The 14972-nt window shown below is 40.5% G+C and overlaps 1 protein-coding gene across 8 annotated transcripts in view; it reads right to left on the minus strand.

Moving 5' to 3' along the window:
• PKHD1 (PKHD1 ciliary IPT domain containing fibrocystin/polyductin) overlaps window positions 1-14972 on the minus strand; it is a 256540-nt gene that overhangs the window by 25886 nt on the left and 215682 nt on the right. For 5 of the 8 annotated variants that reach the window (XM_038177367.2, XM_038177366.2, XM_038177365.2 and 2 more), the window contains one exon: window positions 2164-3157. In XM_038177367.2, the coding sequence (XP_038033295.1) occupies window positions 2164-3157 (994 nt within the window). Of the gene's footprint in view, window positions 1-496; window positions 647-935; window positions 1081-2163; window positions 3158-3993; window positions 4259-14972 lie in introns of those variants that run through there. The other 3 variants (XR_005264657.1, XR_011808607.1, XR_005264658.2) reach the window with 3 other exon arrangements.

A 14972-nucleotide genomic window follows, 5' to 3' on the forward strand; every position in this document is an offset into this window, starting at 1 on the left:
TACTAGTTCTGCTGATAAATGGTACTGTAAATCTTCTGAGTTTGGCCCTAATTTAAAATTTGATCTTGCAAGTAATTATCTCCCACCTGTACATAAAATGATGCCACACAAAAAGAAAACAAATAAGACCAAAACAAAATAAAGATTCCTATGGTCCCAGAACACCAAGCCTTATTATAGGTCCCCTACTATCATAAGCCGCACTGCACGTAATAGAAAAATTAGTTCATAGTAGTTTGTACCACTAGCAGCCACCAGACATCAGGATGGTACAGGGGTCAGTGGTAAAAAGTTAGAGGATATGGTATTAATTAAAGAAAATAAGTCTTAGACAAATGCAATTTCTTTCTTGCATAGATGGAATATGCTTATACGTGGGTAAGGCTCAGTAGTGCACAACATCAAAAAATAACATTATGCAATATCAAGAGAGTACACAATAAGGTTGCCAGGCATCAAATCCCATGTACCCTATTAAAAGCAGATGGGATATTACCTTTTCCATATTTCCCATATGCTTTTAATACAGATTCAGGATCTGAGGCTGAAATACACTGCTGTCTGCTCCCTTCCCAGCCTTGCTCCTCACAGCCCTTTCTGCAGATAAGGGCTGCCATCTGGGTTTGCAAATAGTGGCTGCAAGAGACTGAAAAGAGCAAGATGAGGACCGGGGAAGGAAGGACAGAGAAGGTTGCTTGTTGCTGTGGAAAAGAGGAGAAAATGACCTTCAGAAATTGAGCCTTGACACAGAACATCAATAAAAAATTAGGACATACAAAACTGACCAAGAACTAGTTAACTGACAGAGCTCAAAAGGTAGCTCCCATTGGGAAATCATTCTCAAGCACAGGAGTGTCCTGCATTGTTCTGTTAAAATCAGATGTAGTCCTGATGTTTTATCTACATAACAATAATAAATAAATAAATAAACAAACCCCAAATATATAGCCTCTGCTCATTCGATGCACAAAAGGACTGGCAGGCTGATAAATTACAGAGGCAACAGTCAAACACTGGCACATAGACCACATGGTGTCTTGGATCTGGGTTAACCTGCTGGGTCAATTGGGTCCTCAAAAGCTATAATTGAAAGGAATTAGAGAATACAGTGAGCAAACATGATCATGATCTCTCCTATTCCTGTAGAAAAATGGGTTAATGGGATCACTGAATTCTGCCAGTAGAAAATGGGATTTGGTACCATTTTTGCTTATGGCTTAGATATGGAGGAAAACTCTTGGCTGTTCAGACATCCACATTTCAAAAAGGCTTCAGAAAACAGAGAAGGAGAAGGCAAGAAAGAGAAAAAGGATTTAAATAGCTTACATTCACCAGAACTCAAACCTTTCAATTTATTAAAAAGCAGACAGCTAAGTGATTTGATTACTCTGGAGGTATCTGGAGGAAGAGGAAAAGCCAATGCCTGGCAAGTCACTGACGTAACAGTGAAGGACAGGGCAAGAAAGAGAGAAAGAGATTTTGACAAGAAAAAATGGACAATGATTTGTGACAGCAAAAAACAGGGACAGCATTCAACATCTAGGCACACATTGAAATAGCACTGGATATGTCCAGGTCTCGTATCTTGTAGACCAGGTGATTCTTTAGAACAAGAATTTTTGGCAAAACGGAAAGGTCAGCCCTGGGGTATCAGAATGAAGAGGGCTGCATCATGCAGGAGATTGAAGCAGAAGATTAAATGGTCCTTCCTGGCTTTAAATGTTAAAAGCATATGAATCAAGGTTTAGACCTGTAAGTTAGTTAAGAGAACAGCTTGTCTTCTATAACACATCTCTGGCACTACATCAGTTTAGAAACACTCACAAATTTAATTGCTTAGAAGTTAAGAGCTTTTAGTTTCAAGACAGATTTACAGAAACTCTCCTTCTGGATTAAACATCAAGGACAGTTCTGCACCTCATAGAGATCCATGAACACCATGAGAATGTCATGGTAGTTTGGCTAGATCCTAATCAGAACTCCTGCTAATCCTTGACCACAACTCTGTCAGGGAAATTTTATAATGTGTTTATAATGTGCCATAGCCATATTTCAGAAAATGGAAAACATCACATCTTACTAAGCAGATCAAGTGGTGTAATTGTCTCAGTCCACTTTAATCAGTATCAACATTTTGTTACAACACTGCAGCAGCCCACTTACCTACTGTTATCTCCTCCTGGGGAGAGGAAGTCAGGCTGAGTCACCATTAAAGTATCAACTGGTAAGTCCAGGTCTCCGGTTTGATGAGCATTTATAATTGTTCTTGCTAAAGTCTTCAAGCTGTCAATTGTCAAGGTACGCTGAAACTCATTTCTTTGGTGGCCTGGTAGATCACCAAGTTCAATAATCAGCACTCTTGATGGACCAGGTGCATCAGATGGCTGCAGAGCTCGGGTGCTCACTGGTGCTCTCCCCATTTTCTGTGAGCCAGACCGGCTATGAAAGGCCGTGCAAAATGTCATGTTAGGGCAGTGATATTTCTTTTTGCTAGCATTGTCTGAGATGACCTTCAACATGCTTTCACCTCCTGGTATGTGATGGACTACTCTGATTTGGTCATGACCAACCTGCAAGAAATCAGCTAATTGATGCATTATATTTGCCTGACCTTCTTCCCCAATGGCCTCACTCACAGTGAAAGCTATGTGAAGGGAAAGGCCAGCAACTATTTCTACAGGTTCCTTCTCATGGAGAAGAACATAGAGGAGATTGTCCTTAAAGCTGAAGTAATTGGCTCCTGCCCCTTCTTTCTGTGAGAATGAAGATGGGGTTGGAGAAACATATTTCCCTTGAACGAAAACACGAAGGCTGAGAGGTTCATTGTAGAAAATAGCCAGGGGCAGTCTGGTTGAGTTCTGTCCACTAAGGAGGGAGAGTCTGAAAATCAGAGGTGTTAGGTCCGGGAAGCAAACTGTGGTAACTTTGGTGGATGGCAGTACAGAAAAAAAAGTAGAAGGATGCTCTGCAGGATAACACGACGCATCACTGAAGGTGTCCATAAAGTTGTCCGTCTCTGCTACCACTGGGAACAGCTCTTGGTTCACCACGGTGGTGTCCAAGTTTTCAAGGATGACAAGTGCATGATCTGCCTGTTTGCAGAAGTAGCCTTGTACTGAGGGCTTGAAGATACACTTCTTGTCATCTCTGTAAATTCCTGGAAGGACAGATGAAGGTGGGGAGAGAAAAACTAATCAAAATTTGTATCGAATGTCATCTCAACAGGTTGTGCTACAGCTATATATTTTCCCATTTGGTGCTCAGTTACTTTTGCAAGTGTTAAAATTCTAATCAGTTTTAAGAGAAGCCTGGACACCAATGGACATTAAATGGGTAGAAACCACATCTGCCTCCAGAAGTCCTTAACCTGAAAATAATTGAGAACTGAATCCCAACCAAAGTGTCTGAGATTAGCCATTAGGATCCCTTTATGGATCTATGCAGAAGAGACGCAGTCCATACAGTCCTCTGAGTTCAGGTATGCTCCATCTGACCAAATATAGGTCTCTGCTTTAAGATGAGAGAAATCGTGCCTCAGGCTGAAATGATGAGATCACCACTGATTATAAAGGGAGAAAAAAAGTAAATGAGTTCAGATACGGGCACCAACAACATAAACATTTCTGCCCGGAGCATCCTATGAAAAGATGTGTGTTTCTGTTTTTCCTTCCTTCCTTCAAAACAAAATCAAAGGAGGAATTTGCTGCTGTAGCCAGCTATAATCCTCCTTCCCTTCCTGAGCCCACTCTTCCCTAGCTAGCTGGGCTCTTGAACACATTAGGCAAAGAATGGACAATGTCTGAACTAACTGAGCTCCTCATTCAGCAGCTTTGGGGAACTGCATACAGATCAGCAGTGCTTAGTGCTAATGGTAAAAAGAAAGGCAGAGCAACATACGTCAGAGCCACAAACTTCTGAATGAAAAAAAAAAAAAAAAAAAAAAAAGCATTCCCCTTACTATGGAAATATTGCAAATGGGAATGGGAAACTCACTGCTAGAAGAAAATGTCAGGCTCCAGGAAAAGAGAGGAACTATGAGAAGCCAGCCTGGGTCCTGCTTACTGTTACATCTCGATGCCTGAATCCTGTGGACGTTTAGCTACGATTTATTTCAAGGTGATTCCTCATGTGCAGACTGCTGCTGAGATCTATGAGCATTTCCCAGGATGAGCTCTCACTCTGCACATCACAAAGGAAAGCGATGGAATGACATAAATATCACACTCGGATCAGAAAGCAGGTCCAAGTGTGACAGGATCTATGCAAAAAAAAAAAAAGCTAACTTTAGACACAAGTTTATTGTTTTCTATTCCTTTTTCTCACTTTTTTGGCTTTGTCATTCTATTTTTAGCTGTACCAGCATGAGTGTTTTGCTTGGGGCAAAGGGAGAGGGAGCAGTATCCTCGTGGAGAGGCTGCCCTCGGATATTGGGTACTGCCCCAGAGCACAGGGAGGACACGTCAAGCAGCCCATAGCCAGCCCACAAAGGCTGACAGATCTCATTTGCTCTCCCAGAAACATTCAAACCGCTCCCCATCTCCCCCCAGTGCCATCGCTCCTGCCTACAGATGGGGTTTGCTGATGTTTTGTGATTTCCCAGGACTTTCCTTCGCCTCTCCGAGCAGGTTCGCTCGGCTCCCTGCGCACCCGCCCATGCACGCGCACGCACCGCTGCTCGTCTCCTTCCGAACGGCCTTATCTGCCAGTCACAATTTCTGCAGCCTGCAATTTCGATCACTTTTAAATGAAACCCATGCTGGCCTTGGTAATCATAATGTCATTTACAATTTACCACAAAACACGTTTATTCAGTTAGTAGCACATCGGAGAAAGAGAACTCCATATGAACTCGCCGCTGAAGCCCTAATCTGATTATTTCCTCATGAAAATCCAAGCAGGGGTGCTTGTAAGAGGGGCCTGAGAGGAGAAGGAAAAAGTGCGGCCTGGCCACAGCTGACTCTCATAATCGATGCGAATAGATAAGCGACGTGGCGTGTCAGGGCCAGCAGCTAATCTGCCCCGGGGCTTTGCTCTAAAAAAGGCCAGAGTGGACAGGACTTAATAAATACTGAGTGACCACTGAATATTGAGCTGACATGTGCTATTTACATTGGCGATGAGCAATAACAGTGATAAATTCCAGAAGCCTTCTCCTGTCCATAAACGGGGCAAAATTCGATTAAACAGGGTTATATTTGTGCATGCACGTGTGTTTGCACACGTGTGAGAGGAAAAAAAAAATGAGGGAGGGGGGAATGAAAGAGAACCCAGGCATGTGTGAGTCAATGCGAGACCCTATAAATGGGTGGGAAAGATGGAGAAGATGTCTTGTGTCCCCCTTAGTGCACACAAGAGAGAGAAATAGGAGATGGAAAGTGTCCATGCCCACCCTCCTCAGCTATTTCCTCAGCCTCAGACAGCAGGCTGTGCTTTCTGCAGATTCCCTTGCCGTCGAGTTTGCTATTTAATTATATACATCCACATGCACGCACACACCGCCACACACAAACATATATATCTATATGAGATTTGAGCACTCAGGTTGCTTCTAGGGCTCCTGACAAATATTAACTTTGTGTCAATATTTGTCCTTCCTGTCGTGAAATGAGGATTTTCCACCTCATTTCACATTTGAAAAGAAAAATGCGCCGAGGGGGTCCTCTTTGCTTAGGAAAAAAAAAAAAAAAAAAAAAAAAAGAAAAAGAAACACCACCAACAACATCTCATATCCTTTATTTAGAAAAATGGAGCAGGAGGGAAGGAGGGAAGAGTATTTTTAAAATAGATGTTTTGACTTAAAGGCACATAGAGTCCTTTGCAAGTCTCCTGCCTTTTCCCTAGTTCCCCAATGCCAAATAAATAAAATAAAATAAAATAAATTCTACATTTAAAATTGAATGAAATACATCAACATTAATGATTTTCCCCTTCAGGTTAACACCACCATTTCCTTCAATAATTTTTACCCATTTCATGATAGATTTCACAATTCACGGTACAAGGAAAAATATAGTTGTTTTTTGACAAAAACAAAAGGCAACGTCAGGTTTTTATCAAAATAAAATAAATCTCCCGCAATTTTCTTTCCATCTGACTGGATTTGCCCGTCAGTTATTTCTAATTTAACAACAATTATAGTTACAAAAATATAAAAGCGTGTAGGGGAGCAAGGGGGAGGGGAGAGATAAATGGGACACTGTTTAGAAATTGCGATTCATTGGCCTTGGGCTGGCCAGCACATATCTTTGCTGAGGGGGAAATATTCATCAGCATTAACTGTTCCTTTTGACCTGCTGACATTCAAATGTGAAATAAAAAAAAAAAAAAAAAAAAAAAAAAAAAAAAAGACCTGGCAATAGGACTTTGGAAATGTAGCAGTCCACAAAGGTAAATTATTCTGAGGTCAGTCGTTTTTGCTATGCAAAAGGTTTTCTACGTTTCTTGGGTTCAGATGTTCCCTGTAAATAATTTTGGACCCAATTCTCCTATCTAATCCCCAGCACAAGGTTCTCATGCCTACACACTCGTTCTTTTAAAGCCATGGCTCTGCAGTCATTCGTCTTGTGAATCTTCATGTGCAGAAGTGCAAGCAAGCCTGTCAACTTCAGCAGCTGTTGAGACAAGGCATCCCCCATCATTTTTAAAAATACCACTGACTGCAAATTAGGAATATCGTGCAATTGAATGTACCAGAGCCCACATGGGGGATAAATATGCAGATATGCAATGCCAAGTAACTTATTTTTTGCACAAGGCTTGTGTTGGGAACATGCGCATAGCAATGCATGGAGGCGAGTGTGACTGCTCGTGTATTTGTGTGAACACGTGTGTGAGACACATGCACATAAATACACAGCCATGCCAGGAACTATGCGCATAAAAATTGAGTGGTTGCTTTAGGCTGCTAATTCTTTCTCCTAAGGAAAATTATTTTTGAAGGAAATGAGTCTCATAACACCGTGTATTTTTATGCTCGGCTGTTTATCGCTCCTCCATAAAACCTTTGAACCCTCTGGCCAATTGTGGTCATGTCTGGGGACTCAAAGACACTATGTTCCTACAAGTTCTGTTAAAGTGGGTGCCCAGGCAGGAAAAAAGATGGATTATTAGTGCTCCCACTAAAAAGGCTGTAGTGTAAGCTCACGGATATGCACCACAGGATCTGCATTGGCCCCTCCCCTTCCCATACAAATCCATAGAAAAACAGGTACAGTACATGAAATATTTGTTCTTGAACTCACTGTTTGGATGCATGGATAAGTCCACACACGTTGCTAGTATTTATTCATTATGAAATCAAGTATTATTTGCATTTTTCATATGCTTATATATTTATTGTGCTAGCACTAACCCTTCAAAGCTCCCCCATGCTTAAGAGATAAGGTATATATGTCATAGATAATAGCATATCTTTCTAAGTGACAAACAAAAAAATTGCAAACTTTTCCAATTACCAGGTAATTGCAGACTTATTATTAGTCATTCTTGGCTTTGAAAGCTAAGTACACAAGCTAAGTCTTCACAGAAGACTCAGGACAGAATGTTCTCCAAAGTGGTCAAAAGGAGGTGTGTAGAGAGTGTATGAGAACAGGATATACACATGGCAATGTTCTCCCAAACTGTTCCCCAAGTGTTCAGTGATCTACAGCTCTGAAGCCTTTTGAGTCAAAGAGAATATCTTCAGTCTTTGTATTCGAAAGAAAATATCAAACCTGTCTCACAAAACAGCCAAAAGCTTGGGAGGATAGCCCAGCCAGAAGCATACATCTTCAGCCCTCTCGGATGAGGTGGTCCATAAATCTAAGATGCCCAAATAGACCTTCAAATAGCTTTTTAGACTGGCTCCTGATTTGTTTGGGAAGCACCCAGGAATTGTTTTGGAATCTGCTGGGACCAAACTGGGCTTGGAACTGTTCTTTTTGATGTAGCAGGAGTGAGTGGGAAGGTCCAGTGCCCATTCCCTACCACTCCTTAACTCACGAATAGACATCAAGCCTCTTCCTGCTGTTGTCAGCACTGTCCCAAAGCAGCTTGACCACCCAGTTAATAAAAACTATTAGAAAGCCACAATTAAGAGAGGATTTTTGTCCTCATTATCATTATTGATTGGGGAACTTCAGTCATTTTAGCCATCCTAGCAACACAAAGTTCCCCATGATGTCTATTTAGGGAATAAATCCAACATACAGACAAAAGAGGCATTATATGGAACTATATTTTGCATGGAAAGAGAGAGGATTAAACAGCTGAATTACTCTGCCCTTCCTGATTCTGTGCAATTTCAGAGAGTCTCCAAAAGCACTCTGAATTAAGCACCCTGAATGAGGAAGAAAATGATGTTGTAGAAGTCATTACCTTAAACATTACTGTAACGCAATCAAATGTGTGGTATGGGACTTGTGTGATCATGACAGACCATGGGTGGCACTGAGAACACTCACAAGAGAGCGTGGGTCTCTACAGCCTTCTCGAGGGCTTGGAGGATTCATCAATGAACAGCAAAAGGGTAGAAATCGGGTAGAAATTTGTACTAGCAAAATAAAAACCCAGTGCCCTGACTGGGGCTTTTAGATGGTCTCATGAAGCAAATAGAAAAATATGAAGAAAGTATTCCCACAACCTCTCGAGTTCACTAACTGTTGTTCAAGGAGCTGGTGGCTGGGTATTGGAAGTATTCTGCCTCCTAGAACAGACATTTAAAAGAGAAAAATGCAAACAGGACCACCTTTCTGTCCAAAATAATTCACCTTTGATAAAACATGTTGTTCTGCAAATATCATTTTGTTTCTTCTGTTGCTACTAAAGTTTTTCCCCTTATGTTTCCCTTCAAGACACTTCTGTTTTCCTTTGGGTATATTTAAAGCTCAGAAATATTTTTCTCTTCTTCTGACCAGCAATGCCACTGGGTGAAGCTTTAGACAAACCACTCTGCATGGCTCAGTGCTAAGGGCAGCACTCAGCAGAGTTTTTGCCAACACAGTTCCAACCTCCAGCTCTCTGGCCGAGGAATGATAAAACTGCCACCACCACCCAACAGCAGAACAGCAATTTCATCGGATGCCAGACCCCAAAAATGAATGTGGCTGTGCCATGCACCGCTCTGAGCTGTGGATATAATGAGTTTTGAATGGGAAGTCCCGGACACAATAAATCTGTGCCATATGTGACCATTTCCTGTGTCAGTTCCTTTCTCATAACCAGTGGAGGCTTCGCCCTCCCCCTCACTTTCCCTTTCATGACCCCACACCAGGGCTCTGAAATCTTTCAGGGCTGCTTATGGGCCTCAGGCCTTTCCACAGCAGTTGCATAAATAAATGAGTTTGACAGCAAACATCGTAACGGTTAGCAGTAATGTGCGCTCCACACAAGTGCCTGCACTACTCGCTGGAGAAATGGGAGAGGAAAGAGGTCGTTTTGTTACTGCAAACAAAAGTATGTTCTCTGACAAGTGGTGAAAGAATTAGTCAAATAAACTTGAACTCTATTAAGACCATTGCTGCCAGGTTTTGTTATGGACTGGAAGGTTCTCAGCTTCTTTTTTGCAGTTACTGCAAAGACAAATCATCCTTTTCTTCTGCAAAAATAAAGTCAGGGCATAAAATGAACTACCTCAAAATAAAATTTTCAGAGAACTCAATTTTACTATTATTATTATCATTTCTTCCCAATGAGAACAGTTCTTTGGTCCTGGGAACCAATTCTAAAAGAAACCGAATGATTTTCCATTAGAAATGAGCCAGAGGAAAACAACAAATACCTGTAGATATTGGAAATATTCAGGGTAGAAATAAGGTTAAAATGACAATTACTATTTAAGACATAGGTGACAGAAAGGACAGAACAGAACTCAGCATTTGCCCTAATATTGTCTTCCTATTTTTTTTTTGTTCATTAACAAATCAAACATTTTGATTAAATGCTGAAATTATACCCATTTTTCAGCTTCATCTGAGAAATGATCACGTTTTTAGACTGTTTATTTTTTTCTCTAAAACAATTTTTTTGAAAAACCTTTTTTCCTCAGATATGTTGTTGAAACAAAAATATTTCAAATAATCCAAGTTCAGATCAAAAAGGTTGCAGACATTTTAATTAGTATACCAAAGTAGTATAAGCAGCTTATAGAAACTTCATAAAAATAATCAGGAAATAAGGAAGGTTGTTTTCCTATGTCCAATGTGGAGAGAACAAAAAAATAATACACATATTAATATTTTAAACAGAGAGATTTTGTTCAGAAATTTTAAAAAACATGTTTTTGGTTAAAAAATAAAAATAATAATAATTAAAAAAAAAAAAAAGCAAGGCCTTGAAATCAAATTGTTAGGATTCAGTCAAACTACTACAATTGGTGAGTTTTTTATCAAGTTATATTAATTTCTTTCAGGAGCAGTGTAAGTATAAATACTGTTGGATCAAATGGATGAGTGAGGTGACTCCTTGAGTTCTCTTCCCATCCTGCCCAATGTCTCCAGTATCTTTTTATCAGCAACCTTGTCTCCGCTTTCTTCTTCTTTTTTTTTTTTTTTTAATAAAGAAAAGCCATTATATAATATTATACCATGACACATTTATGAGAATGGACCGTAATGGGAGGCAAATATTTTAAGCCTTAGAAGTTGAAATGAAGCTGAAAATGTAGCACAGAATCTGAACACCTATGAAAACATCTGAAGAGCTAAAATTTGAGATACAAAGGCTAGAGTCATTATTAAAGCATGTGGAATGGGATTCATCACATTAATTTTATCTGCCTAAATGTTAAACATGTAGTTTAAGCTAATTGTCTAGCCTAGCAGCTCATCTAGACAATAATCATGAGAGAGAGAGACTTTTAGATGGTCATTAATTCCCTCTCTCCCTGGGATGGATTGCGTCACTTCTTGAGATACCTGCCTCTATTTCTATATGGGAAACCTAGGTAGCTAGCTCAGACTGAAGGTCTGTCTTTTGGACAGCTGAAGTTAGGAGAAATGAATCTACCTCCTAATGATGCAGCTGAAGAAGCTTCCAGAATAGCAAGAATAATAGGTGTTGGAATTCACCAAGTATTTTGAAATAAGTGGGAAATTGTAGCTCTGTACACACCTCTAAAGTAACCTCTCTCCAGTTATGAACAAGAGGAAAGATGGAAAGAAGGAAGATGAAGCCACTATGATGTTAATCTAGAAAATAATAAAGCTCCCCTACCCCTGAATGAGATCTTCAGCACAACACACTGCAAATATATTGTTGAGAAAGACCCTGAAAAAGATCAAACTCTACATTTGTCTTTTGCTACAAGAGTTCATCCACTGAGTACAGATATCCGCACCTGTCAGTAGCCCTGGTTAACCTGGTGAAGGGTCACCCTGCAGACCACAGCTCGTTCTGCTCCTCAGCAGCAGAGCTTGTGTAGGAAATGGGGTGGGCACTGAGAAAAATGCCTCAGAAAGCACAGAAATAGAAATATATATATATTATAAAAGAGACATTCCAGCAAATATGGTGAGAGCCTATAAAATTAATTCCTAACGTCTGGAACCAACATGAGGGCTGGCCTGGAAGGAGACTAGTTTCAAACACCACTTCCAAGAAAATTAAATGAGTCTGTAGGCGTAGTCCTAAAGCACCATGACTGCATTGAACCCCAGGAAAAATAGGTCAGAAGAGATTTCTGGATGTCATTTAGTTCAAACTCTCACTCAAAGCAAGGCTAACCACAAAGTTAGATCAGGCTTTGGAGGGCTTTATCACAAATCACAGTATATCTACTTTTAGGCTTTTATATATTCACTAGGACAAATTTCCCAGTTTGGAGGATGTCCAGAGAAACCACCAGGGTTGAAAATGACTCAGACAAGATCAGTGATCCTAATGAAGTTTTCATACAACATAACACACATGCAAGATGGTTTGAAGAAGCTTTTGAGGCTTACTTTTGCAAATAGCTCTTTTACTCCTGGGTGCTTGTTTTAGGCAGTCCAAGGCCTATTCCCTGTCCTGTCAAAGTCCTCTGGACAGCTCCAAAAGAGAAAGAACAGCTTCAAAGCTGGAGCAGAACTTGTACTTTACCAGATTGTGTTCTTTGTCTTTAATATAAAAGTGAATTAACTCAGTCCTGGCTGCATGGTGTGGTGCCCACGTAGGGAGAAAAAGAATAACTACACTGGCTTGAAGTCCAGAGTGTCCTGCATTGAATATTAGGCATCCCTTCTTTTGCATTTTATTCCAGACTTTCTAGCGAGCTGCTTGAAATTTCAGACAGCCCTTGGAGTTATTTTGGCCAGGGAGTATATTTAAAACTCATTGTGCCTAATGTTGTCTTTCTACAATTGAGAAGTAATCAGGAAAGACGTGAAAATAAATAGACAAGTGAGAGGCAAAATGAAATATGAAGTGGCTAGAAAGGAGCCTGCTCTCTAATGTATTTTTTCAGCTTATTATTGTAAAAGCCCAGAGCAAAAGAATAGCTTTGAAGAGTCTTTTGTTAATAGTGGCAAGGTTGTCTTTTTATTTTTCTTAACTTTTTATTTATTAGCCATGCTGCACAGGGTACTTCCATAACTGATGGTTGGGTTTCAAGTTACAGGGACTTGTTTAGTCTGAAAACATCCCAGCCTGTGATGGGAAACTGCAAAAAGAAGCAATGGCCCGTTGTCTCCTGCTTGAAGGGACTAAAACTGAAGCCCATTTGTTCTCTACTTCTCCCTGTGATTTCTGCTGGTTGAGCTTGCAAAGGTTTGGATGTCTCTGTTTGGATGGTTAAAGTGCATTCCCAGCAGGCCACTTCCTCAGGTGGTCTATCTGATGACAGCTTGATGCTTAGGCCAATATAAAACAGCTGAGGTTTTGACCCTGTCTGAGAATAAAATTATAAAGCTGCATTCCTACATGGGGCAAGGATTTCATCCCGCAGATTGATGTAATAAAAAAGTTTTTGAGTGTTCTTAGCTGATGTTCAAGCTCTAAAATGTGACAGTCAATGACATTTTTTGAGACTGTTAGCACTGGGATCCTATGCATTTATTCATCATTGCCCTGAATATGTGCTTAAGCATACAAATATTCCATTGCTACAAAATTTCATTCAATGCAGTCATGTGGGAACACACTAGCTGCGCACAGAAAACCAGACAGGTGCATTAAGCACATTTGTTTCTTTGAGACTTTTTAGTGCTTTATCGCTGGTGAACAAAAGAGGTCTGAAGCAGAGTTAAGATAGGCAGAGCAATATCGGATTGCCCAAGGCTGCTTAGCTCAGGCATCCTGCTGGCATTTACAGGATGCTCTTCATGCATAATAGCCTATATTACCTAGCTTTTTATGACAAGAATTGCCAATATGGACAGTTTAGGGTCTGCTTTTTTTGGTATAATACCAGCATTACCAGACAGCAAGGTGAGATGAGCATTGGCATGATTTTTACTTATTTATTCCATGTCATCCACAATATCAGAATAGTCTCCATTTTCTGGGCATACTAATCAATAAACTTATCGGGCAGGCACCCAAAAGGGTTTTCTGCTCATTTAGGTCATCAGAGAGCAGCTTTCTGTTCCCAGGGTGCCATTAAGAGACAAGCCAATTTAAAGAGCCTATGTGGCAGGAGTTGCTCAGTTTTCATATGCTTCACCTGTCCCCATTGCAGGGGACACCTGACTGAAGCCTTGTGGGTTGTGCTTCTATCCTGTGAGCATGCAAAACCTCATTCCAGACAGACTACACTAAGTGCAAAGACCAATCCAGGTGGGCTAGTCCAAAATGGGCTAGTCCAAACCAGTTCTAACCTTCTATCTCTGCCCTAACAAAATATCTGGACTACAACCACTTTTTTTTTTTTTCTTCCTGAAGACCTCCAGAACTCTCTTATGCATAATTTCCCTACGGAAGAGCTTTCAGCAGAGAGATCCCATTTTCCAACCCAATCCTTCCAAACAGGGTGATATATTACATCAAGAACATATGAATTTGCATTTTCTTGCAAGTAATGTTTCCATGAGGTCCAAGAAGGGTTAATTCTGGCAGCAGTGGGGTCTGTAACAGGAATACCCAACCAGAAGGATGTGCTGTAGAAAGGACCCCCATGCTGCCTAGGACATTGAGGGGATGAGGGACATGGGGGTATCTTGGTGTTTTTTTTTTATTTTTGCTTGTGGTGGCTCAGTGGCACAAGCGGTCAGACACAGAGGCCTTGGAAGTCACGATCTGAATTTAATAAAGCTGTCTGAAAGGGGAGGGAGACAGGGAAAAGAAGATCATGGAGATAACAAAGGCAGAGATAGGAAGAGAGGAAAAGAAAGAACATTAGAGATGACTGGTGATGGCTGTTCTCTTTCAGACTCAAGTGGCCAGAAGTAAAATATTTATTGAAGAGGCAGGACACCAATTCATTATGAAAAGAATAATAATGAAAAATGAATATTTTATGATTAGAACATACACTTCGATGCTTCTATGGTGAAGAAAGTCAAAAGGCAAGGATAATGGCAAGGCACAGCACGGCAACTAACATATCTGCATGATTTCGTTATGATTTCGTAGGTATTGGTGTGATTCTTTAAATTCAGTATAGGTATACCTATGGTCTGCAAGCAGAATTAAGTCAGTGCTTGGAAAAATATCCACTTTCAGTGTAACAATAAATTCCACAGATTGGTAGCGTGAGAGGGTCAGCTTGCTTCACCATATCAGCAACCTCTCTCCCATTTCTGTTTGGGGAATAAAAGTTATATGAGGGGTCAGATGGAGGAGGAGGAGGCTCATCTTATCCCCACTGATATCAGCAGCCAAATCCTCCACCTAGGGTTGTTTTTTCTTTTTTTTTTTTTTTTCCCATAAGATTTTGTTTGTTAGAAAAACCAAAAATACACCAGAGGGAAAATAAATGCAGATACATTTTTAATGCATACATTTAATTTTTAGAACATGGTGGGCACTTCAGTGCCGGGTACTGGAACTGCGAGGGGGGATTTATCTAATCAGCCCTCCGT

The sequence above is a fragment of the Anas platyrhynchos genome, chromosome 3 (genome assembly GCF_047663525.1).
Source record: "Anas platyrhynchos isolate ZD024472 breed Pekin duck chromosome 3, IASCAAS_PekinDuck_T2T, whole genome shotgun sequence".
NCBI classification, from domain to species: Eukaryota; Metazoa; Chordata; class Aves; order Anseriformes; family Anatidae; genus Anas; species Anas platyrhynchos.